This window comes from Neocloeon triangulifer, unplaced genomic scaffold, assembly GCF_031216515.1.
Source record: "Neocloeon triangulifer isolate White Clay Creek 2 clone unplaced genomic scaffold, ASM3121651v1 ptg000013l, whole genome shotgun sequence".
Classification (NCBI taxonomy): domain Eukaryota; kingdom Metazoa; phylum Arthropoda; class Insecta; order Ephemeroptera; family Baetidae; genus Neocloeon; species Neocloeon triangulifer.
In genome coordinates this window covers 7,388,890-7,412,861 of record NW_026775555.1, presented here as the reverse complement: position 1 = coordinate 7,412,861, position 23,972 = coordinate 7,388,890, and the positions used below count along the sequence as shown (strand labels likewise).

At 36.4% G+C, this 23,972-nt stretch overlaps 2 protein-coding genes across 2 annotated transcripts in view; one reads left to right on the top strand and one right to left on the bottom strand.

The window, feature by feature from the left end:
• Window positions 1-21,912, top strand: part of LOC132198887 (uncharacterized) — a 106,460-nt gene extending 84,548 nt beyond the window's left edge. Inside the window, exons 4-17 of the mRNA XM_059623168.1 lie at window positions 1,106-1,168; window positions 1,305-1,349; window positions 1,735-1,779; window positions 4,422-4,475; window positions 12,253-12,381; window positions 16,238-16,387; window positions 16,534-16,662; window positions 17,299-17,480; window positions 17,532-17,640; window positions 18,828-19,079; window positions 19,594-19,814; window positions 20,093-20,466; window positions 20,668-20,770; window positions 21,440-21,912. Of these exons, the coding sequence (XP_059479151.1) occupies window positions 1,106-1,168; window positions 1,305-1,349; window positions 1,735-1,779; window positions 4,422-4,475; window positions 12,253-12,381; window positions 16,238-16,387; window positions 16,534-16,662; window positions 17,299-17,480; window positions 17,532-17,640; window positions 18,828-19,079; window positions 19,594-19,814; window positions 20,093-20,466; window positions 20,668-20,770; window positions 21,440-21,622 (2,039 nt within the window). The 3' untranslated portion in view covers window positions 21,623-21,912. The remainder of the gene's footprint in view (window positions 1-1,105; window positions 1,169-1,304; window positions 1,350-1,734; window positions 1,780-4,421; window positions 4,476-12,252; window positions 12,382-16,237; window positions 16,388-16,533; window positions 16,663-17,298; window positions 17,481-17,531; window positions 17,641-18,827; window positions 19,080-19,593; window positions 19,815-20,092; window positions 20,467-20,667; window positions 20,771-21,439) is intronic.
• LOC132198888 (small ribosomal subunit protein mS29) lies at window positions 21,906-23,892 on the bottom strand. The gene is made up of 9 exons (XM_059623169.1): window positions 23,742-23,892; window positions 23,454-23,590; window positions 23,179-23,392; window positions 23,031-23,123; window positions 22,836-22,972; window positions 22,624-22,784; window positions 22,430-22,571; window positions 22,277-22,372; window positions 21,906-22,213 (listed from the first exon to the last, which is right to left on the bottom strand). The coding sequence occupies exons 1-9, from the start codon at window positions 23,767-23,769 to the stop codon at window positions 22,013-22,015; spliced, it is 1,209 nt and encodes a 402-aa protein (XP_059479152.1). The 5' UTR covers window positions 23,770-23,892; the 3' UTR covers window positions 21,906-22,012.
• Window positions 23,893-23,972: the final 80 nt, after the last annotated feature.

Below are 23,972 nucleotides of genomic sequence, written 5' to 3'. Positions count from 1 at the left end.
TAACACCAATTCTCAAATCTAATTATATTTTAAATTAATGCCAGTAGCAGCCCCTTGAAAAAGAAATAAAATGCACTGAAAAAGCTGAAAACACGACGCATATCCTATTTTGAGAAGCCTGCTCTTTGATGAACGAGAGTGCTCATTCCGGCAGGCCCTGCTCCTTTTTCGCAAGCGCTTTCACGGCCGGCTCCGAAAAGGACGTTTTTAACTAGGCGAGAGATGGAGCGGACGAGAGTCTTTGGTGTAATTTTTAATCAGAATTAGCGGACGAGAGGCCTGGAATTAAAATCCATCTGCTTGAGTGCTGGATGAAAGAAGAGGCAAAAATAATTGCAACTTCAAAAGACTTTGGCCGAACAAAAGCAACAATATTTCACGGCGCGCTTTGCTGCAAAGGCTCGCTTGCACAATGAGAGGAAGTTTCTGAACAGCGTTAAGATTAAAGTGGATGTGAACAATCAACAACACCAGATTTGTTTGTGATTTTTTAATCACCTTTTCTATGAAATAATTATTTTTCTAAAAAATTCCACGTACTTGACTTTTCAATATCTATATTTAAAATACCAATCAATAAAGGTGATTTTCATTATTAATTTTCATGAAATTCGCAAAAGCCTTGTATTTTTCTAGAAAATCTTCCATACCACATAATCTTCTTCCAATTAAATTTTTGTTTATAAAAATTTTAAAAAACCTAATCTTATTCAAATTTTTTTAAACACAGAAGTTGAAAATTGGAATGCAAAAACTAAAAAATATTTTCTACTCATTGCAAACTTGACGAGTTCATATCTACTTGAAAACTGTGACGCTTATCCTCGCGCGTAACAAAAGGGCCGCGCTAGAATATAAAACGTGAAGCAGAAACCGCGGCGAGATGCATTTGCGAAAGTACACTTATGTTAATGTGCAACCGCTGCAGTCGGTCGGCCAACTTTGCATGGAGTCCCTTTTTGTCTTCGGGCTCGTAAAAAGCAGTCAGGGGGAGATTTTATCTGTGGCGGTTAGCAGCCGGAGAAAAGCCGCGCCATTATTAAATTACGAGCCGAGCAAAAAACGCTTAAGATGTTTGACAAGAGTTTTATGTCTTTGTTCACAGGCACCCCGGGTCTGGACGGCCGCGACGGTATTCCGGGTGAGCCCGGCTTGGATGGCATTCCAGGTGAGAGAGATATTTTTGTCCTCCGCACCCGCAAACTCTTAACGGCTCGCAGAGCAAAGATTTAGAGATGTTTTCTTTGAGACAAAAGGGAGCGTGGAAAGAGTTATGCTTATCAGTCGCTTTGATTTTTTTGCAGGGAGGAACGGCATGGACGGCATTCCCGGAATAGACGGAATCCCAGGTAAACGTTCGTTATAATATTACTTCATTCTTACAAAAAAAAAAGTTATTAAAAATGTATAAGATAGGAGATTTTAAAATAATAAAAACTGAACAACAATATATTTACAAAAAATACCTTGTTTTATAAAATCTTTTTTAATCACAAAATTTAACTTAATTCCTGTAAAATTTTGTTACCACATATTTTGATATCCAAAAAATCAAATATAATTATTAAAATTTTCTATTTAATTTGATCAAAATATGTCACGATAAAAAATAAGAAATTCATTATATAGCTTATATAATTTAAAAAAATTTAATTTCATTAATGAAGGTTGTTAGTAAATTCTGACGTTTTTTGGGGTTTAAACAATAACACAATTTATTTTATGTTCTACTAGGTTTCAATGGAGAGCCTGGTATGCCTGGAATGAACGGAACAAACGGTAAGTTTGAATATCTTTCTTAAAACTATTATTTTGCGGAAAATTTTCAAATTGATTAGAATCAAAAATTCCATTTCCATTGTTGCAACAAACGTTTTAATTTAACTGAGAGGAAGCTAAAATCCTTCTGAAATTGATCAATAATGGGATTGAAATAATTTCAATATCAAAGCTCTGTCTGATGCACAATTAAAATCACTCGGTTGATTGTTTTCATCACGATAAAACTAGAGAGTGATTGAACACGGTGAGAAAAACAAGGCAGGGTCAGCGCTAATTACTTTTCCGCGTTCGCAATTTCATTTGGCCCAAAGGGTTTCTCTCGCGATCATGCTCTGCTCGCTCGTCATACTGATGGAGCAACAACACCTGCGTCCGTTTCATTTGCCAGCCGTAATTGCTTTTCCGTTCCCACTGATTCACAATACAATTAAGTGTGTTGCAACGCCTCGTTTATGCAACGTTTGCCCAACGTGTCTTGGACTTTGCCCGCTCGCCTAGTCGCTCCCTGCTGACTGGCCAAGTTTTAATTAAAGCAGTTTCGCCCTCTTGCAAGTGGTCTTGCATCTGACGAGCTTGAGTTTCTGTTTATGATCTCCACGGTTGTGTATTTTGGTAATAGTTTCGCTAGCTGAGGATCACAATGCGAGAAGGATGATTTTCACCTTGTTTGCCTAGGCCACACAGAGGGGTGAAATCTCCCCAGACATAGCAAGTCTTATTGTGGTTGTTTAATATATTTTTAAAAATAAAATTTTCAAGATATTGTTAATTTTTAATAAAAGTTGTTAAAAAAATTGAGTGAATAAATTGGCACTCGAGGGGACTATCGAAGAAGAGAAGAAAAAGAAAACAGGCTTTGCCCTCATTGAAAAAAATTGCGTTTCATTTAAAATCACTCACGTTTGTTTTTTTATTTCAATAATTTGTTAATGCTGAGAGTATGATAAGTTCAATCTTGTGTCATCTCATATTTTTATTACAAAATAAGTACATTATTTGAAATCAGAACTCTCTTATCTCGTGTCGTCCTCAAGTAATCCTCAATTTACCAGAGAAAATTCTCAAACGTAAGCTTGTAGAAACTCGTTTCATAGCGAGCGTCCGGCGATAATTTTCATTACAGCAAATTGCACTTGAGGCAATACTATTTGGCCACCAGGGTGTTTGCTCGACCGCCAACCAGTTTCCAAATTAATGCCTGAGCGAACTCTATTCGGATCCCCGTGGCTTCGGCACTGGACAGAATCAGAGGGAGCGAATTTAAAGTTTGCTTGGCCACTCGAAAGGGGCCGACCTGCTGCTGCTTGTTGCTATTTGTGTTTGTGGTGTTGGCTGAAATCACGCTAACATCACGCAGAAGTTTCGATATTCTAGTTCTCTGTTGACAAACAAAGTTGGAACATGTCAATTGGCTATGAAATTAATTAGGTTAGCTTGATAAGTGCACAAATGGGGCTTTAAAAGCACAAAATTCCCGATAAATTTCTTTCATTTATCATATTTCAATATTTTATATTTTGTCCTTTACTTCACATTTAAGGTGTGCAATTAAGAATGAAAAAAATATGTAATTTTTTTCTGGAATCGATCAATATTTTTAAGAAAAAAAAAATAGTGGGCTCAAACAAGAATTAAATTTAAATTTACACAAGGTCCTGTGAAAAAATCTTAAATTATCTAAAAACAAAAATTATTTGTCTAAATAAAAATTTGTAAAATCTTTTGGAGTTATTTTGCAGGAGGTATCATTGATGGCAAAAATGGTTTCAATCTCTGCCAAAGCCGCTGAAATCGCGCATCGAGAACGAGTTATGAATAATAACGCGCAGGCCAAGCTGACCGCACGTGGTTGTAAAAAGGCTTTCAAGAGCAGCACCGATTGGCCTGCAAGTCGTGCCGTCGGGATTTTACGAGGTCTTTTCTCTCTTGGACGCGCGAGTAAAACATTTTACAATAATAAAGGCTTTGAGCTTCGCAGTCTCGCGACCAAACTTTTTATAGCGCAGTTTACCATTTACGTGCTCCATAAATATTGGCCACGTTATGGAAATTTTAATGCGAAAGAGGGAGCCGATGTTTCAGTTTATTTTTGTTCTTCTTCTAGTTATTCGCCTTTTCTTTTGTGCGGAGTGTTGTCTTGTGATCATAAAGCACGGCCGCGCCGCTTCTTGCGTTTTGATTAAAGAACAATCACTTTTTCCTTCCGCAGGAAGAAGGTTGCATGCTATTATAAAACTCACAAAAGTTTTCTCATCGCTAAGCTGCAAATATTTACTCGGCACACATTTCGTCCTGGATGTGACGGCTTCCTTTTCTTTGCTCGCGAACAAAGGCCGGAAAAGCGCCGGCTTAACTTGGGTATGCAACGCGGCCTACACGGGTGTTGCGCCAGTTGCATAAGCTGGTAATCCTTTTCGAAATGATAATTAAATTCGATTGAATGCTGGATAAAAGGATCCTACCGGGCCTTGCATAATAATTTGATTGCATAAAATCAACAAAGGGCAAATATTTTCGATAACAAAATAATCAACAAGTTAATTTTCAAATAATAATATTTCGGTTCCATTGACTGTTTCTAATTACACCGTACGTTTAATTCCACTGTTGAATAATGGCTCATTAAATTCCGTTTGCAGGCAAGCCGGGATTAATGGGACCCGTTGGACCTCCTGGACCCAGAGGACCACAAGGTAAGATGATTTGTTTTCTTTTTAGTGTCGATGAAAACAAATATTTTTGAAAGGGAAAATTGCAAATCAAAAAACATCAAAGGTCAACCAATAATTATCACACATGTCGACAGGTCATCAAAATTTCCATCTTGTTTGTTTTAAATTTGTGTTTTTTCACTCTCGCAATAACACAAACTGTTGACCTTATTCATTGAAAAAAATAGTGAAAAATCTATTTTAAAAATCGCGTTTATCTAAACTGAAAACACAGCACAGTAGAGAGTAAGTCAAAATCTTAATTAAACTTCTGCCATTATGATTCAAATTTTAATTTAAAAATCAAGACATTAAAAAGACCTGCAAATATTATTTTGGACACTTTTAAGCCAGAGTTTTGAGACTTAGGAAGAAAAGCTTACAATTATACAAAAGATGAAGCATTCAAGCATCTGCTTAACTTCCCACCTAAATTGTGATATAATTCAAACGCTGAAAGGAAGCACGGTATGAATATAATGAGACACTGAAGGGCACGTACTCATTCAAGCTTCCACGTTTAACCCCGTCAGATATTACAATTTTCCCCGAAAATAATTTCTTGTCTGCTCCCGAGACTTAAGGCGCGAGCGAAAATAGTTTGCTTCATTCTAGACAATCCTTCTTTTGTATGCCAAATAAAGCGGCGATGATAAGAGAGCAAGCAATTCCCGACGGCATGCGCTCATTCATTCCGACGTGCCGCTCTTTCAATTATTTCATATAACCCATCAGGAGGAATCCGCCAGCTGCCGCTCTATCTATCATCAAAGACTTCCAACCAGCATTCCCTTGCAAATACTAGAACGGTCGGTGAATTATTAAATTATTTTCCTCCATTTGATGTACGAGGGGTTTTATTAAACTTTTAGCCAGAGAAGCGGGTGGTTTACATTAATTTGTTGCAAGTTTGGTTCGCCTTAAATTGGCCGCGCCGTGGCTGACGGCGTAATTTGGTTTGTAATTGGCTCTTTGGCGCCAGCGATAAGCCATATCGGCAATTTTGCTAATGGGATTTTGAATCAATTTCTGCTGCTGGATCAAGTTACAGTAAATTTATACATTAAATTTTCGTTGACAAACTTCAACCGTCAAAAATAAAATTATGGAAACCGTTTCATCTTGAGAAAGTTTGGCATTTCCAATCAAATTTCTAATTAAATTAAAAAATTTCTTTCCTTTTTTAAGCAATATTTTGCAGTGGCATTCAACGTTTTCGAACATAAATAAAGATAGGCCATTATTCAAACAGTAAAATTTGTTTGAATTATAGTGTTCTAAATACAAAAACTTAAACTTTTTTCACAAGTTCTTCGTAATTTTCAATGGTTTTAAATTTTAAGGCAGAACATTAAAAATTCTTGTGGTTACAAAATGAGGGTTTTCTTCATATTTTTTAGGTTAATTTCCCTCACAACCAAATCAAAACAAGTTAATTTGGTTGTGTAAGTACTTTTTTTTTTAATTTTGACGTTTTTGAACAAATTCAATTATTTTGTCAAAATCTTCACCTCCTTTTCGCCGCCTTTGGCAAACTATGCAGCAGAATATATTCTGATTAATTTGCTAGGGAAGTTATTACTTATTGTTAGTTGGATTTTGACAAAAGATAAGACGTAGTTTTTTACAAATGGTTTTGGAAATGAAAGTATAAAAAAAAGCTAATTTTATAACATTTTTAAATTCACTTAAAGCGCGGTTCGGTAGTTTCTATTTCGTTCGTGTAGAAGTTTTTTATTAAAACTCCCAGGTAGTTGAAGAGGTAATTGTGCGTGTAATGACCATCTGGCAGGTAGGCAATTTGCCGTTCTCTCTCTCTTTTTCTTTTAACCCCCACTCGCATCGTCTTTGGACGGACGATATTTTCCCGTCAGCCGCGCGTCTCTTCTCTCTTCTCGAGCAGGGCGCGCGATAGAAATAAGCCTTTCACTCTTAAGTGGCGGTGCTTTATCGTGGATTCTTTAATCCCTTGATGGCCCACCGAGATGAAAAAGAAAGAGAGCGAAAAAAGCCGCTGGGGCAGAGTGCAATAATCATGCCTGCGGCGCATTTCTCTCGCAGTCTCGCTCCCTCTCAGGGGCCAAGTGAGAAAGACTTGCTCCGCGCCTGGATTATGGAGCTGGTTAGTTATTTATGGCTGCTTGTAATTGCAAGTTTCTATCGCTTAATTGCTTACTGCTTCTCTCTTCGTGCCGCTTCAGATCGTAGATTGGGCTTTTGCTTTCCCTTCGACTTTAATATGCTGATTTACATGCAGACGGGAATTGGAAATTGAAATTAGCAAAGTCTTGATAATTATTTTATTTAAAGCAGTAATTGTCAAAATATTGTATGTACCAATCAAATAACATTAATCCCAATGGTTTTTAATTTATACAAATAAAAATTAACTAAAAAGTGCAAGACTATATTTATTTAAAAAAAATTTTAACTGATAAGTTTATTTAGTTTTAAATTAATCTAGTGACTATTAAATAATTTTCAGCATTGACTATTTTTAAATTTAAAATTGAGCAGTGGAATTTTGTGCGTTTAATAAATTTTTTTAAATCGAATAAATTAATTATTAGAAACTAGAAGTAAATATAATTTTCACGGATCTGATATCAATTAGCAAATAATAAAATTCATTAAGAAAGATTAGGTAAAGTTTTTGAAATGTTAGTTTCATGTTTTTATAAATGTCGCTCCACGACGAAGTTCACTTTAAGCAAGATAAATCAATACACAATTGATTAGTCTTTGTTGCTGATCTCAAAATATTATCTCATCAGCGTCTTGATATCTGGGGACGTGAGAAAGGGTGAAAACGCGCCAGCTGCGAGGCCTGTTAGGAAGAAAGCGGCACCTAATGCAACACCCACTATAGAAGTGGAGAGATAGTTTTGGGGGGGGGGCGGAGGGAGTTTGTGCGAGAGAGTTGTGTTTCGCAGTCAGGGCTCGAGATATGATCAGAGTAGGCAGTAAAGGTGGCCTTTCTTATCGCAGCACCAACGACATCATTACAGCGGCCATTAAACGCGGCTGGTGCTCGACGCATAAAATAACAAGCAAAACAAAGGGTGTCGCCAAAGCCGGCAAAAGTAAATAAAATAAAAAACAGAATGACTGGTGAAAATATCCGTTCGTGGCAGGGGATCGAATGGAGTTTTTTATCCCCCTCTAATCGTAGCAAGCAAAAAAAGTGGAAATAAAATTAGACTAAAATCAAGACAGAGCAAAAATAGGATTTTTACTGATTGAAAACTCTGAGGCATAATTTGCACCGCACATAAACTCCACCATAAATGCATCTAGATTGAATTTTATTTCTTCTTTGGATCTTATGTTTCTCCCAACAGATTGTCAGTGCAATCAATCCGAGACCAGAGGACAATCGCTCGGGACAGACAGATATATTTAAGCTGGAGGCTCGTACGTTTATTCCTCAGCCTAATGAAAATAAAACGGCGATCTCGTCCGTCACCGCTTTTTGCCCATTCAGCAGTGCATGAAAAAAAGCGAGGGGAAAAAGCAGGCTTTTTCATATTATCTCGGTTTTACTTTTATTGCATCGGCGTCAGTGGGCCATCGTGCCCCAGATGATGGCAAATTATCCTCTGGGAAATAAAAGAGGATTCGCCGGCCGCTTGCATTTTCAACGGAAGGGACTTTGGAGGGAAAGCATCGGGTGGAAAAATAAAAGGCGAGACGGTCGGTTGGTTGGGTGGGTGGGTGAGATCGGCTAAGGGATGATTCTTGCCAATTCCGCCCACTGGAGTAGAAGAATTTGCAAGTAGTGGACCTCGCCCGAAGAGAGAGTCTTTAAAAATCGCTTTAGGACTTCAACAGAAGCAATATTATAAATTTATGGCTCAGTCTCTAAGCAGCGCTTTATCAGTTTTGGCAACTGTTTTGGCAACGGAAAGGCGCGTTTAATTTACTAAAATTCTACTAACTGCAGAGTATTCAAATGTAAACTCGCTGATATAATTACTATAATTATCTGCTTAATAAGGAAGATTTTCAAATTTATTTTTCAAAGCAATCAAATCACAATTTTTTGGTGTTTTGAAAATATAACATTTGGGTAACTATTGGAATTAATGACAAAATAATATATTTTACAAAAGTTTAAATCTTTATGCAAAGATTTGCATACGTAATTCTTTAATTTTTTTAACCTTTCGAGACCCTTCAAAGTGACATTCATCTCATATTACTGACTAATTTTATTTTTATAAACTTGATGACGAATATCAGTGAAATAATAAAAATTAAAACGCCTGCAACTTCTCTGCTCAAGAAAAAAGCGCACCACTGGTATGTTTCTCACTCTTTTCCAGGTGAATTCTTTCTTGATTGAAGGTAAACAGTAGTTGTCAGTCGAGGGATTGAATTCTCCTGCTTGCATCTCAGCCGCGGACTTTTCCCTTATTGAACGGCCCCGTCTTTAATCAATGTCTGTTACATCCAAGCAGGTTAAAAGACAAAGGAGCAAAAAATATCACAGTGCGTCTATATCGATCAATCAGCGTCGTGGGTAATAATTTGATTGATGAATGAACTTGTTTGATACTTGGACATCGGACTAACAATAAGAAGTTCTTTAAAAATGCTGGAAATATTTATTTTTGTTACGAATTTAATAACAAATGGTGTGATTATTATAATGAAAAAATTAATTGTATTAACACCACAGTCTAAGCTATGGTTCATTAATAATGTGAGTTTGTAATATTTCCATGACGGTGGCAACGCTTATTCCAAAACAAAAAACAAGTATTTAACAAGAAAATTACACAAATCTGGCGAAACGCAAGCATGCAGGGAAGTGGAATTAATGAGCTTGTTGCCTGCTTGTTTTGTTTCCGAATTACCAGCCGAGCCCTGAAATAATTGCAATCGTTCTAATGGAATATTAAATTAGTCAAGTCCTCCAATAAGCGGCTTCAGAAGCAAAACACGCTCTCTCGCGAAATTCTAGATTCATCCGTCTGGAAATTCACGCAGGACGCGTAGGGAATTTGTTTGCGGGGAAAAGAAAGACAATTTTAACGTGGCTTTCGTTTTATACGAAAAGCATTTTTCATCAAACGAGGCGACTGCGAATTACCATAAGGGAGTCTCGCACTAAAAGGGTCTCTTTTTACATTGCAAATTGTGTTTATCCCGACGGGTTAAAAAGGGTCCGCACAGGAAGGAAAATAGTGGTGGACATACTTTGCGACATATTATGGTTTTTCGTCAGCATTGCAAATTATACGTCCTTTGACACTGGTCGGTACTTTTTGCGTGGGCAGATCAATATTTTTTTTCCTTCGAGTCGCTTTCGTTCCTCCCTGGCCGTGTAATTAGTCTGCGGTTCGGGCAAAAGCCAAATTTATTCATTGCGAAAAAGGCTTTCCACGTGCAAAGGGAATATTTTAAGGAGCAGCGCGATAATTGGATAATAATTTGCGCGCCCTGCTTTTTTGCGAAAGGTTGACATCGATTTCTGCTGCGGAAATGGCACTGAAGGAAAAGGTCAGGCGTGTAATTTGCCCTGCGGTGAAATGTTAGCTGGTCAAAGGCGAGTCGGCACAGAAGGTCAATCGTGCCTGCGTCACGTTCCGAGTGTTGAATTGAAAGTGAAAAGTTGAAAATTAAACCAATTAAAAATAAATGCGGAAAAAGATTCATTACAAAGAAATGTAATTGGTTTCAAACTGAAAGACATTTAATCAAAAAATCGTTTGGTGTAAACTTCCCTGTTAATTAATTAATTGTGAGGAGAGGGAGCTCGTTATTGTGAAGAATTAATTTTTAAATAATGAGAGAAGTTGATTTAATAAAGTTTTGAGCGCTTTGATAATCGCACAAGCAGAGAAGATATTTGTTAACTCATAAAAAATTAATTAGAAATTTACTTGGAAATTCATTAATTATCGTTGATTTCATATCTTTAAATATAATTATTTACTAAAATTTCAATCGGGACGAAAATTTCAAATTATTAAAATCAATTACAACAAGTTTGGAAACACAGGTGATGTTGAGATATTTTTCTGCAAAAATCGTAAAACTTTTCCTGAAAAACGAAAAACCTTTCAGTAAACAAAAATAATTTAAAGCGTAACAAAACAAAAAATACTTTTCGTTAATATTTCTGATAAAAATCCTTTATGGTGAAATACAAATTGAAATTATGCTGCGAGTCTTATTGAAAGAAAGTTAATGAAAGTCAATTCAACAGTACAATGAAGCGCTTATTGTTAGTGTTTGTTTTCAATTTTGGTCTGGCGCCAATAATTAGTGCCATTTTTGGGACGCGGACGAGTTTATTATGAACATTTTGTCCTGTGCTTGTTTTTATCGGTGTTTCACATGGAGCTGAGCACAGGAAACGCAGTCGCCGGCGCTGAAAATACACGCTCGCCGAATAATGGAGTGTGCCAATCAGATAATATTGAACACGACGGCACTCGCACCCTATCTGGCAAAACAGTGTGTGTGTGTGTTCGTTGCTCGCTCGCTCCACTGTACTCTACATTATACAGATAGGAACACAGAACCGTTTTGGGAATTGAGGCGGCTCTCGGTTTGATTGTTTTGCCTCCGACTAATAACGCCGATAAAATGTTAGTCGAGTGCCAAAATCCAAAGAGTAAAGAGGATAAAATATTATATTATGTAGTGGGCGGTTGTATTGAATGCGTAATTAACGTAAGCTGGTGATCAGATTGTCGTAAGTTTTTGGGGTAGATTAAGTGGTCAATTAGCAAATTATCTAAAATTGCTGCTGATATTTAAAGCAACAGGTGTGAATTGACAATTTTTACTATTTAATAACTTTTTAGTAATAAAATTATTTTAATTTAAAAATCTATAAAAGAAAAAATCAGGGAACTAATAATTAGTTTTTGACAGATTAATTTATTGTAAGAAATTTTTAATTTATTTATTTCTATTTTTATAATTTTGCAGCCCTTTTGGAGCATTTCTTTTCCAGTTGTTTTCTGACTCGTGTGCAAACTCATTTCCCAACGTTGTACATTATTTCCACTTTTTTCCGCGAGGCTTGGTTTGTTTCTTCTCACCCGAGGCGAGAACTCGTAAATTAACCCGCTCATCTCCGCCCTGCCGCTGACAACAAGGGTCTGTAGGTTTTCAGGCGCAAAAAGGCGGCCGGCGTTTCGCAGCAATATATTTTTATATATTTATCTGAACAGAGAACGAAAATCCGACTTGGTGAAATTCAGACGATTTACCACCGTGCGAACTATTTTCATTAGAGCGCACACCTTCTTTTGTGACGGCAGATAATTAAACCGGGCCGACAATGTCCACGATTAGCAATCCTTTTGTGATTTTCAGCCGAAATTAATGCAAGGGTGCCGCTCTCGTTTTTAATCAAAATCTTTTGTGCTGCACGAACTTTTTCCCATTTTACTCTCTCTCATTGTTAACACACGCCTAGTTGAAGGGGCTCTTTTGTAGCCGCCCTGGGAAAAGCGAGGTCTGCACTGCGGCGCGACGTTTAATAAAAAATTAAAAAAGAAAAACGCACTCCACGCGGAAATATGTATTTGCTGAGGACCAGCGTTCCGGATGAGTGGTGTTAATAATTAATCCGAATCACTCGTTCGGTTCCACAACGGAACGACCCAAGTTTAATGCTCCTAGGCGGGATGGACATTAATGTCGTCGGCCTGAATAAAACATGAAAAGTCCCTTTCTGAAAAGTGCTCGCGTGGATTGCGCAATTTCATTTATTTTTACTCTTTCTCTCTCTGTGCAGGAATCGCCGGACCGCGCGGCAGACCAGGCAAAGGTGGTCAAGATGGAACTCCGGGATTACCAGGAATTAGTGCTTGGATGGTGAACGGGGCCAAAGCTAATGAGCTGCTCATTCCACCCTCCATCGCAGGTAAGCGCCTCTGTATCTCTCTCTCTTTTCATTTCCATTAGTTCATTTGGTGGAATTACGGGCGATTGAATGGGGATCTAATTGAAAAAGAGCCAAACTCTCTTTCCATTTATGCGGTACATTCAGCTGACGAAGCTCTTTATTCATCGTTCGATTGGCAGAAAACTATAAAAAAGTATAAATAAACAATACTTCAAAATAAACATGGGTTTTAGAGACAAAAGAAGGACTTGTGAAGTAAAAGAGGCAATCGGAAAATAATATAGACAGACATGTCTGGCTATTTCCCTAAAAAATCAGTTTTTCAACAAGCTTTGTAGTTGCAAAAAACTTCAATTACTCTCAAAATAATCTATCATTTGGTTAAAATGATTAATTTTTAAGATCAGATTCCGATATTAACGAATTAAAATCAATTTCCATAATGGTTAATTTACATTTTTCATTTTGTTTTCTACTACTCAAAATAACCGTTAAATAGTTTTTTTTTTCAATAGGATTAAAGAAAAAATTGATTATTATTTATTTGATCAACTCCTCCTTATTATACTGACCAAAATGTAAATAATAAATTAGAAAAAAAATATTCTTTACCACCCTTCATAATTCCAATTTATTATAAACTGTTATTACAATTTGAATCACAGAAAAAAACTAGTTAATTAAATTGATGAATTTAAACTTAATATATTCGCTTTGCATATTAGAATTAAATTAATAATATAAGTCAATGAACAAAAAACCAATTTACGTTAACCCTGTTTTGCACGCGCCACTTTTTAATTACGTCATGAAGCTTCCCGGTCAATACACTCGCATGTTGCAAAATTTATAATTGCATATTGAAAAAGTAAACAGCGTCGTTTGCAACACAGGGCATAATGGAGTAGCCGGCGCCATGCTTGGTAGTTTTAATTAGCGTGCGTTGCTCTGATTGAATATATAAAAGGATTTTTTGCTGAATCCGTGCCCCTCTATTCGTGCACTGAAAAGTCGTCTGATATTATTTTTCGACGGCGGCAAGGCATTATTTTGCAAGTGTGTTCATTCCGTGGCTCTTCAGGCGGCGCAGTCTCTCTCTCTCTCATCAGCAGAAGGCATTGTGAGCGCACTAGTGCACCAAACCACTCGCTCTGACAATGGGACCCTCTCCAATTATGCGTAACGACGCTCAAATGTCGCACAACACGGCGGGTAATGAGGCCCCGTTCGCCGCCGACTGCAGCCTCTTCTGAAAGCTCAAAACATGTACATTTGCCAGTCGAGCTAAGCCGTCGTCACTCGCGCCGCAGTGCATTAACCGGAAAATTTGCATGCACCCGTCGACTCGAATTGAACGTGGCAACGCGTGCATTAGCGACTGAAAGCTGCACCTGGTGTTCACCCCGATGAGGCCAAATTACGCAAACCGGTACAATGTAGGCTTCCACTTAAGCATTAAGTATGTTGCACGGGAAATCGCGTTTCAAAAAAAATCATCCTACTTTAAAAGTACTGGAAAACCATAAAATGCGCAATATTTTTCTGAATTTAATTTTAAAATATTGAGACACATTTTAATTTTAAATCGGATTGAAAAGTAACAAAAGATAATATTATGTTTTTCAAGACCAATTTTCATTGTGTTTGAAAAGTCTGACATGTTTATTTTGAAATTGCTTGAACGGAAATTTGCATTAGTCTTAAGAATTACAATTTTATTATGGTTCTTGGATTTCAATTGAACATTTATTTTCTACTTAATAGCATCCTAAATGTGCCACTTATTTCATATTTATTGCTTTTAATTCTTAGTCATATAAATTTATGGAAGGTAAAAAAAAATTAAAATTTCCTGCATGAAAAGTATTTTAAAGTAATTAATTCTAAATTCATTAACATTTTTTAAATTTTTATTCAAGTAAGGAACAAAATCTGCTTGCAGCAGTTGCTCTCTGTCAGTTAAAATTTAGTAATGCAAAGCCTTGTTATTGAATTATTTGGATTGCCATAATTTTTTAACGTTCTGTATCGACTGATACTTATTTGTTCAACTTTACAGTTTGTATAATTAAAAGGTGCGATTCATCCCCGCTCTAAAAACAGCATTTTTACTTGCCAGGGTGTGATTTGAACAGGAAGTTCTACTGAACTCTGCACTCCGTTTAAGCTAATTAAAAAATTGAAGCAGGAGACCTAGCTGCCTATGTTAACACCTGGGTCTGAATTTTCTTAGACCTGAGCTTTTAAAATTAACGACTAATTGAAAATTCAACCCAGAAAGCCAAACTTCCTATTATATTTCCTAGACCATTTCAATTATTCATGATAATTGAGCTCATAAAGATATAAAAATTTCACCATGTTGAATTTTTAAAGAAATATCTTCAGGTTTTTGCACTTAATTGATAAAACGCACGATTAATACCGTCATTAAGGATTAAAAACTTTATTGCTCAGCGAGACGATCGAACTTTTATGAGTGTCGCTGTTAGCTGAATGCAAGTTTTTGTAACTTTCTGACATATTCTTAATTAAAAAAGAAAATAATTAAAACAACTACTTTGAATTTTCAGTAGTTGAATTGCAAATCTCTGTTGTTGTCTGATGTGCTTTTTTGTAATTAAATCCCTGAAAGTGCGAGGAAGTTCTTTTTTTAATCATTTTATTTTTAAACTACATTTAATTTTTTATTATAATCATTATTTTTCCTCGTTTCATTTCGTTTAATTAAAATTTAAACTTTTTGTGTTTCAACCCATTTTGCACCTCTCACATTGACTCGGCACGTTGAATACTTAACGGCGTCCTCTCCGACCTGGGATTTTGCTCCCTTGGGCGAATTATCTGACTCACAGTGCATCGTTGCAGAAACTCTCGAAACATAAAATCCGAGACGTCGCTATCGCTGCTGCTGTTTTCCTGATGGTCTTTCGCCCTGCAAATATTCACTGGCTCGCATTTTATCCTGACGGTGCTCAGCTCGAAACAAAATGCTAAACACAATTTGCCGAGCGCGTGTACAAGGGAGCAGGTTAATATGCAGTTTGCTTCGTGTTACGGCACTGAGTGAGCACAGAAGTGATTTTACGCTGCATGTGATTTGGCTTTAAAATTCAAATTTGATGGTTGAATGCAAACTACGGTTAAAAAGTGTGCATTAAATGCGAAATAGCCAAATAACAAATAACAAGTTTCATCAGCTGAAAACTCTTTCCACGAGCTTTAAGCACGCGTTTCTTTTCACAAATCTGATTAAATTTTATCTAAAAAAACTTCAATATTACTTATTACATTGTAAAATATCGGAGGAAAGCCTTTTTTAGTTCTTAAGCGTTTGCTTGTTTATTAAAGTAAAAAAAATTAAACGCAGTACAAACTTTTTACTTGGTCTATTTTTCATTCAAATTTATTATTTTTTATTTAATAAATTATTATTATAATTTTTATTGTTTAATTAATATTATTAAATTATAATTTTTTATGTTTCTTTTTTTAACGGCATTATTATATTTTTATATTTATTATTTTGCTGAAAAATTATAATTTGTCTTGTCAGTATCTTCTGCTATTAAATTTGTTCTATAGCGAAACTTTCGTGCTTCAAATGCAACAATTACCTCAATTCATTCAATTTATGACTTATAAATTATCAATTTTATGCAAACTTGCTCAAAATTGATGGTGGATTAAATTAACTTTTATAATTTTACTATTAACAAACGGTAATAAAAATTCTTCAACCCAACTTTTTTTTAAGTTTGAAGCTCTTTAATGTAGAGATTATTATTAGCTGAATTTATATTTTTGTAAAAATGTTTATACTATAATATTTTCTAAAAAACTTTAATAAACTTTGTATCCTCTATAATTTCAGGTGCTGGGGCGAATTTGGTCAGCGGGAAGGCAATTGTGGTTCACGAAGGTGTCAACGTCCGCCTCCGGTGCGCCGCCTCCGGTCAGCCGAAACCAGACGTCGAGTGGTACCGCCTCACAAACTCGACGATTCCACTCGGGTCTTGGCAAGGTACCGAATTTCCTGCAACCTCCGACCCTTCATTATTCGACGAATTGTTTGTTCCGAGACCGAGCAGCGCTCTTCATTAATGAAATAATCACCCCTCGCTCGTCTCTGCTCTGTTAATTAATTATATTGGCTGTGTTATTTTGCAGCTGTGTCGGCCACTGGGCACACGTTCAACATCCCCAAGATAAACCGCGAGCACATGGGCGTCTACCGCTGCATAGCAAACAATGGGGTGCCGCCACAAGCCAACCAGACGTTTGCTGTTGAGGTCCACTGTGAGTTAACAAAACACTGAGCTATTATTATACACTTTGGCGTGGAAACCGCCGGAATTCGGCCCACGCCAGTTTATTTTCCTTCACTTGTTTGCTCTCTCGCAAAACCTCTTTATGGGTTATTTGGTTTGGGCTTGAATTTATTACGTCCAATCAAGTCAGAGGCTAAAAAGTCTCTTTGTTAATAATAAACAAGAGTTTAAATTCTGTACAAAAACCTGAACTTAAAAACTTGAATTAGCCGAAAAATTATTGGATTATATTTTGAGCCTACGATTTTTGTTCACAAGTATTGAAAACGTTAAAAAAATGTCTGTCATGATCCAATTTTTTCTTTCTTTCATGCCTTTTTGTTGTTTAAAACGGGAACATTGCAAATTTACTATGATTAAAGTTAATTTTTTTAACATCTAATTATTATAATTGAACATTAATTTATCTCTTCTAATTTATTTTGCCTTAATGAATTTCAGTATATTTTTTTTCATATGGAATGATAATTATTCTCTTTTCAATATTTTTTTTGCTATTAACAAAAGTTATGCATCATGTTCAGCAAACACGCCGAGCTTGTTGCCTACCTTTGAAAACTCGCTCTTGTCAGTGAAAAATGCTTTGTGTCGCATTATTTTGCAGTCCCGCCGTTGATTCGCATCCACCGTCAAACGGTTTCCGCGTACGGAAATTCGACGGCGCGTCTGGAATGCGAGGTGGAGGCGTTCCCGGAGGCGCTCAGGTACTGGGAGCGGGCCGACGGGCGTCTGCTGGAGAACGGCGACAAGTACCGCATCACGGTCGTCGAGAGTGGCAAATACAAGGTACGCGATATTATAATCCGCGCGTGCGAAATAATTAACGTCCGTTTCCAGGCCCGCATGCAGCTCAACATCACCAGAATCAATTCGCACGACTACGGTCGCTACCACTGCATCAGCAAGAACGAGCTCGGCCAAACCACAGGCGTGTTCACCGTGTTCGGTGAGTGCACTTTATTAACTCTCGAGCTGCGGATTGTTTGCCATGGAAAAGTTGTAATTGATTGTCAAACATGCAGTTGCAGGAAATCTAAAAGTTCTGATTGAATTACAAAACGAGTTAAAAACTTTTGCTCTAAATTATTCTGCAGTCTGCGGTTTTCCTTGATTTAGTTCTCAAGTTCCATCAGAGTAGATTATACGGTTATAAATTTGAACAGTAAGATTTTGCAGTTTAAAACTTGAAAATGTAAAAATTATCATCCGGGCTCGGTCAAATAATGATAAAAAAATTATGCAATTGAATGAAAAAAAGTTGGATTTAAATTTAACTGTAGTTTTGTAATAATTTTAATAGAACAAAATCATTCTCATTTAAAAAATTAAATTTTTTCTTAAGTTACAAATTTATCCAGAGCAAAGAGTTGGAATTATATGAAACATAGTTCTGAAAATTCCAAATCCTTGAAGGAACGCTAGTCAAAAATTCTGATAAATTGCAAAACTCTTAAATTAGCTCAAATATGTAGCCAGAAATTTAACAAAGGCCAAATTTATGGAAGTAAACTGCCTTTATAATATTTAACTCAGTCAGAAGGACTGAAAGGAATAAAATTGGGACAATTTATGTCGTTAATCGTCAGAATTTGCTACAAAATTCTTTTTATTTTGGAGAAATAAAAAAAGCACTTTCAAAGTTGAGACATTTTTAAAGCTAAAAGTCTTACACGACATGTTGAACTCCCAAGGTGTAAATATATTTCCAACCCTAGCTGCGCGTTCAAAATGCAAATGAGCGCTCGACGTCTGCGCTTATTTTTCGCAGGAAAAGGTAACAACTTTTCTCTCCGCTTGGTCTGCACTTGTCAGCCAGCGCGAAGTTTTTGCTGCAAATTTCCTCTGATGAAAAGTTGTTGCATTTTCCTGCCCCGGCCGTTTCTCTCTTATTACGTTTCACACACACTTTTTACCCTCATGAGCGAACCCTTAACTTGCTCGTCGTCGTTTTGCTGCGAGAATGATGGATTCCATTTGGCTTCCCACGCAAACTTCTTGTTTCTCGCTGCCCCGTGATAAAATACAGGCAAAGATCAAGTTGCTCGTTCAGTTCGTTGCTCTCAATAAAGAAAACAAGAAGCCGACTTTTCAGACCTTTGATTAACCTGCAAGTTTTGCTCTTTCTCGGTGCAGAGGTCGACCCGAGACTCGCGACGCCTCCGCCCATCGGCAACCAAGGCATGACGGTCATCGGACAACTTCCGCCTGAACACAAGTCCATGGACGATTTGTGTCCGGCGCCGGTGTGTCCCGAGTGCGCCCCCGAGACACCAACAAAGGGCAAATGCACGGACGGTGGATTGTCCCTGTTTGACCTCATCGGCCGAATGGAGATCAGACAGTTTGGAAACGAGACCTACCCTGGATTACCGAACAGAACTTTTGGTAAGAAATTTTTTTCTATGCAGAATAAACTGAAAATTTCAATTTAATTTTGTTGTTTTTAAATTAAACTAATATGATAATATGGAATAATTGCAAACAATTGATTAATTTTATATTTATCTGATAAAAATTAAATTAAATTATTGATTAAGATTTTAAAACTTAAGTTTTAATTTGTCTAGATACTGAAATATTTGAGATTTTTAACTTGGTTGATAAATATTAATATCATACTCTTGCGTTATAAGGATTTAATTTTCTGCATATTTCAGTTTATGAACTTTTCATTGTTTAAGTTCAAAACATAAACAATAATTCATAATTGCACAAAACAATAAACTCGCACATTCTTTAAGTATTAAAAAATATTCTCTCTTTTTTAGAACATTACATTTAATTATCCTCTTTTTTTCATTGTTTATATTGAAGCGCCGGTTTTTGCGGAGATAATTTTTTGAAACATTTTTTGGTGTATAAATTATAAACGTACATTTTTAATTATTTTTTTTTACAGATTGCATATTGTACGCTGTTGGCAAACCAGTCTTCCATCGATTCACTGATAAATCATACGGCGCGTGGATGCGCGATTCGCATCCGAAAAATGATATAATGGCCGATAAATACTGGGTGACCAAAGAGGAGGACACCAACCACCTGTACGAGTTTGCAAACAAGGCTCAGTACCGGAAAAACGTCCCATCTAGAAACTACACCATTAGTCCACCATTCATGGTAAAACACAAGTTAATTAAAAAATATTAAAAATAACATTAATTTTTTGCGCATGAAAATATTTTTAAAATCCACAAATTTGTTTTCTTTTTCTGCTGCGTTAACAAAGAGGAGAATTTAAAAAAAAAAATATTTTTACTTTATTCTTATTAATTATTTTGTTAAGTTTTTTTAGTTTTATTTATAACTTGTTCTTTTAAAAATCATGTTAAACTAACTCAGCTTTAGGTCTCAAGTTGTCTGAAGTTTTAACCGCTCCTCTCTCTTGCTTCAATTAGGGCAACTCACATGTCGTTTACAACGGCTCGTTCTACTACAACCAAAAGAACAAACCGTACATCGTCCGCTACGACATAGCGACCGAGAGCGCGCGCTCCGTCGAGCTGCCTGAGGCTTCTTCCACCGACAACAATAAGCTCTTTGACAAGGGCTACAACTACGTGGACATTTCGGTGGACGAGAACGGCCTCTGGGTGGTTTACGGCCTGCCCGAGAATAACAACACGGTGGTCGTGAAGATGGACGCGTTCACTCTGAAGAGGGAATACTCTTGGAACATCAGCGTCGACCACCACAAGGTTGGAGAGATGTTCATTGTGTGCGGCGTCCTTTACGCAGTGGACAGCGTCACGGAGAGGGACACCAAAATTAGGTTTTTCCTTGAATTTATTGCCATTCAATTAATATATAAGAGAATAATAATTTTTATTATAATTGATCATAAATTATTTGAAATACATTAATTCTTTTGCTTCATAAAAAAATATTCAAAATAATCTTTTTTTCCTGCAATATCTTTTTTTCTGGAGTTTTTTTATGTGACAATTTTATTGTGAATGAAATGTTATTTCAGATTCGCTCTTGATCTGTACAAGAATATGCTGCTCGACGTGTCGCTACCTTTCACAAATCCATTCAGAAAGACGACCATGATCAGCTACAACGCCAAGAGCAAGGTAAGGAGAGACTTTTGATCAAGCTCTCAGAACAAATATCTCCCTTCCTCATGGCCGAGAGCAAACGTTACGACGAAATTGAATAAATACCAACCACCGCCAGAACATGACTCCTTTGAGACCTAAACGTTCAGCGGAATTTAAAGGAGGCCGATGGAGTTGCGGTCTTTATTGCGGGCCACTCATTTCCCATAGGACTAGGGCTTTAAAGAAGAATTCATAAAAAATGATACCAACTGAAATTTCAGATTCAATTAAGATTTGAAAATTTAATAATTTATCAAATTCTAATAAGCATTTAATAATTCAGTTTATATTCTTGAAAATTATAAAAAAAAAATGATATTTATTTATTATTAAAAAAGAGCAGCAAACTTTTTTAATTTCAAAAGCATAATAGGCACACACTACATTATTTCTAAGTTTTATTAAAAATCTTCGTTGTTATTTTTTTACTAAAAAAAATATAAATCGAAAATCATTTTGTTTTCTCTTTAGAACATTAAAAAAGCTCTGTTGTCGTTTTTTACTAAAAAAAAAGCAAAAATAAATTAAATATTTATTTGGTTTTCCCTTCAAAATATTATAAGAAAAGCTGTTGTTTTTATTTTTTACTAAAAAAGCAAAATATAAATTAAAGATCATTTTGTTTTATCTTAATAATTTTAGGAGCTGTTTACGTGGGACAAAGGCAACCAACTGACGTATCCAGTGCGCTACCACGAATCAGGCTACAACTCGACCAAAGAAGACAAAAACGACCCAAGCTACGCAGCAACGCACATTCAAACTGGCTACGACATCGAGGCAACCTCTGAGGCACCATACGCGGACAACCCTTACGACATTTAAATCAGCTTGAGTCCCATCTCTAATTGATGGCGCGAGATCGAGGAGGAAATCGACTGCAATATGTATGAGAAGTTTTCAAAGTGCCTACAAAGAAGTTTGTAACGATTTAGGGAGACATGAATGCGAATGTGTAGAAGCACAAAAGGGCATCAGTTCACGTTGGATGGAATAATTTGTAAGTGTTCGGCCTGAGTTGCAAACGTCCTAGATTGTAAAATACGCGATAAGTAACTACTATTGTGTGATATGTGTTGCTAAAAGTCAAAATAAATGTTGTAATATTAAAGTGAGTAATTAGTTTTTGTTTATGCATTTTAAAACAGCACATTTCTTTTATTTTTTTGCGTTTAAATTTACAAATAACCTAGGAAAGACTTGTTCTATGATGGTTTACAGCGGAGTGGTGATTTTCATCAACTGGTAAGGATTGTTGTTGCTCAAAAAGGAGAGTTCTTTCCTACCTGCCTCGGAAGCGGCGTGAGGATTGATGATCCACCTGCGGTCCAAGTAGTATTCAATGCAACTGTCAAACTCCTTATTGGAGTAAATCTTAGTTTCAACAGGAATAAACGGGTCCAAGTGTTCAAATCCCTTTAAAATTAAGTAAAAAATGTATTAATTTTTATTAAAGAGTTGCGAGTAAAATGTATTTACCTCAACACCCAAAAGACCCTTTGGGTAGATCGTATTTCGATGGTCTTCTCTACGGAAGGCATTATCATCCACGGACACAATGACAGCACCATTACTCTAAAAAGTTGCAAAATTTAGCAAAGCCGTCTTGCACAATTTGTATCTCATTCTTACCCAATCTTGCTTGGTAATATTGATGAAAGGACTAGTGATGGTTACTTTCGTCGCTGGCAAATATTGGAAATTAGCCAGCCGCACTTTCGTTTTGGTGTCATAAAAACCGTTGAATCCATCAATAACTACGAGCGTTTTGCACCTGGACAGAGGAATTGTTAGATTGATAAAAATAAAACTTAAATGATATCAACCTCTTCATGTCTGAAAGTTGTTTAACCTCTTGTAGAAGAGCCTCGATGCAGTTCGTCGAGTACTTTACTCTGTTGATTCCCATTTCGATAATTTCACTCAACGGCGCGCCCTTTTTTACGACTTCTCTCTTGCTAAACTCCCAGTCTTGGGAGGTAATTATCTAAAATTTCATTAATAAATAATTTTTGTGTACAGACAAGGAAAAAGCTACGTTTTGATCTGCAAGAAGGTGGGCATTTTGGTTCTTGAAGTGCATCAGCCAGGCAGCAGCGTCGATGGGCAAATCAGCAAAGCCCTCTTTTGTTGGGCAGTCTGTGTACTCTTTTGGGTGTTTAAACCAGTAAGGAGCTAAAAAAATTATTTTAAGAAAACATTTTAATATAATAAAAAATGTTTTTTCTTTTACTCCATGGTACGTGGACAAGGAGGAAGTTATTTTCAAATCCATAATGAAGTAAATGCGCCAAAGTGAGAGATTTTCCTGTGCCCAATCTTCCATCTGAAAAAGTTTTGTCCGTCTTTTGGGATTTGTAATTTATATTTATTTATCTTACAGAGACAATATCGGATTGCAGCATTGTCGAAATTCGATGATTTCAGATAGTGCATGATTTCCAAGGCTGGTTCCCTCACCATGATGCAGGTTTCTTTGAAAGTCTTGCAAAGACCGTCGTACTCCTTTGGAATTCCTCCGTACAAATACAACTGCTTTTTTACTGCGGGGTCAACTGTGTAGTACTGACCACCATTGCTTGAGCTTTGCTCTGTCTGCAAATTGAACAAATTCATTCTTAAAAATCAGTCGTTAAATTAAAATTTTTGGGCGTACTGGACTGCTTCTTGTTCTGAAGAACGGAAGGGGTTTGCTTGATTCTTCAGACGAAGGGATGCTCATCTGTGGAGCCGTTGAAGACGCTCGGGACGCAAAACTCGCACATCTTTTGACGGCCTCTTTTCTGTGGCCCACTAAAATAAAAAATTGATGATAAATGTAAACAAATTGGACAGCAAGAAGTTGCGTATTGAAAAGTTGGTCACGTTTAGGCCTGAAGAATATAAATAAAAAGTGGGGAATTCATCTAGAAATAGTAATTAATAAGAACAATTTAACACTTACGTGCTCTTAAAACTGTTTTTCCAATCATAATTACCAAAATTTGGAAAATGCTAAAAGTCCTAAAAATTCACTTTGTTTTTGTGATCCATGTGTTTACTTGAGCCGGTATATCAATTATTTACAAATTTAACGAACCGGTTACATAATTTTGTTTAAAATTTGCGAAAATTTGAAAGACAAACTAAAGAATATGAATATAAACTTATGATCAAATAAAATTATTAAAGATTA

Excerpts from the sequence above, each read along its gene's own strand:
- LOC132198888 (XM_059623169.1), bottom strand. The coding sequence starts at position 23,769 with ATGATTGGAAAAACAGTTTTAAGAGCAC. Across the intron at positions 22,973-23,030 it reads CCTTGTCCACGTACCATGGA|CTCCTTACTGGTTTAAACAC; the intron begins GTAAAAGAAAAA and ends TAATTTTTTTAG. Across the intron at positions 22,572-22,623 it reads CAACTTTCAGACATGAAGAG|GTGCAAAACGCTCGTAGTTA; the intron begins GTTGATATCATT and ends TCCTCTGTCCAG.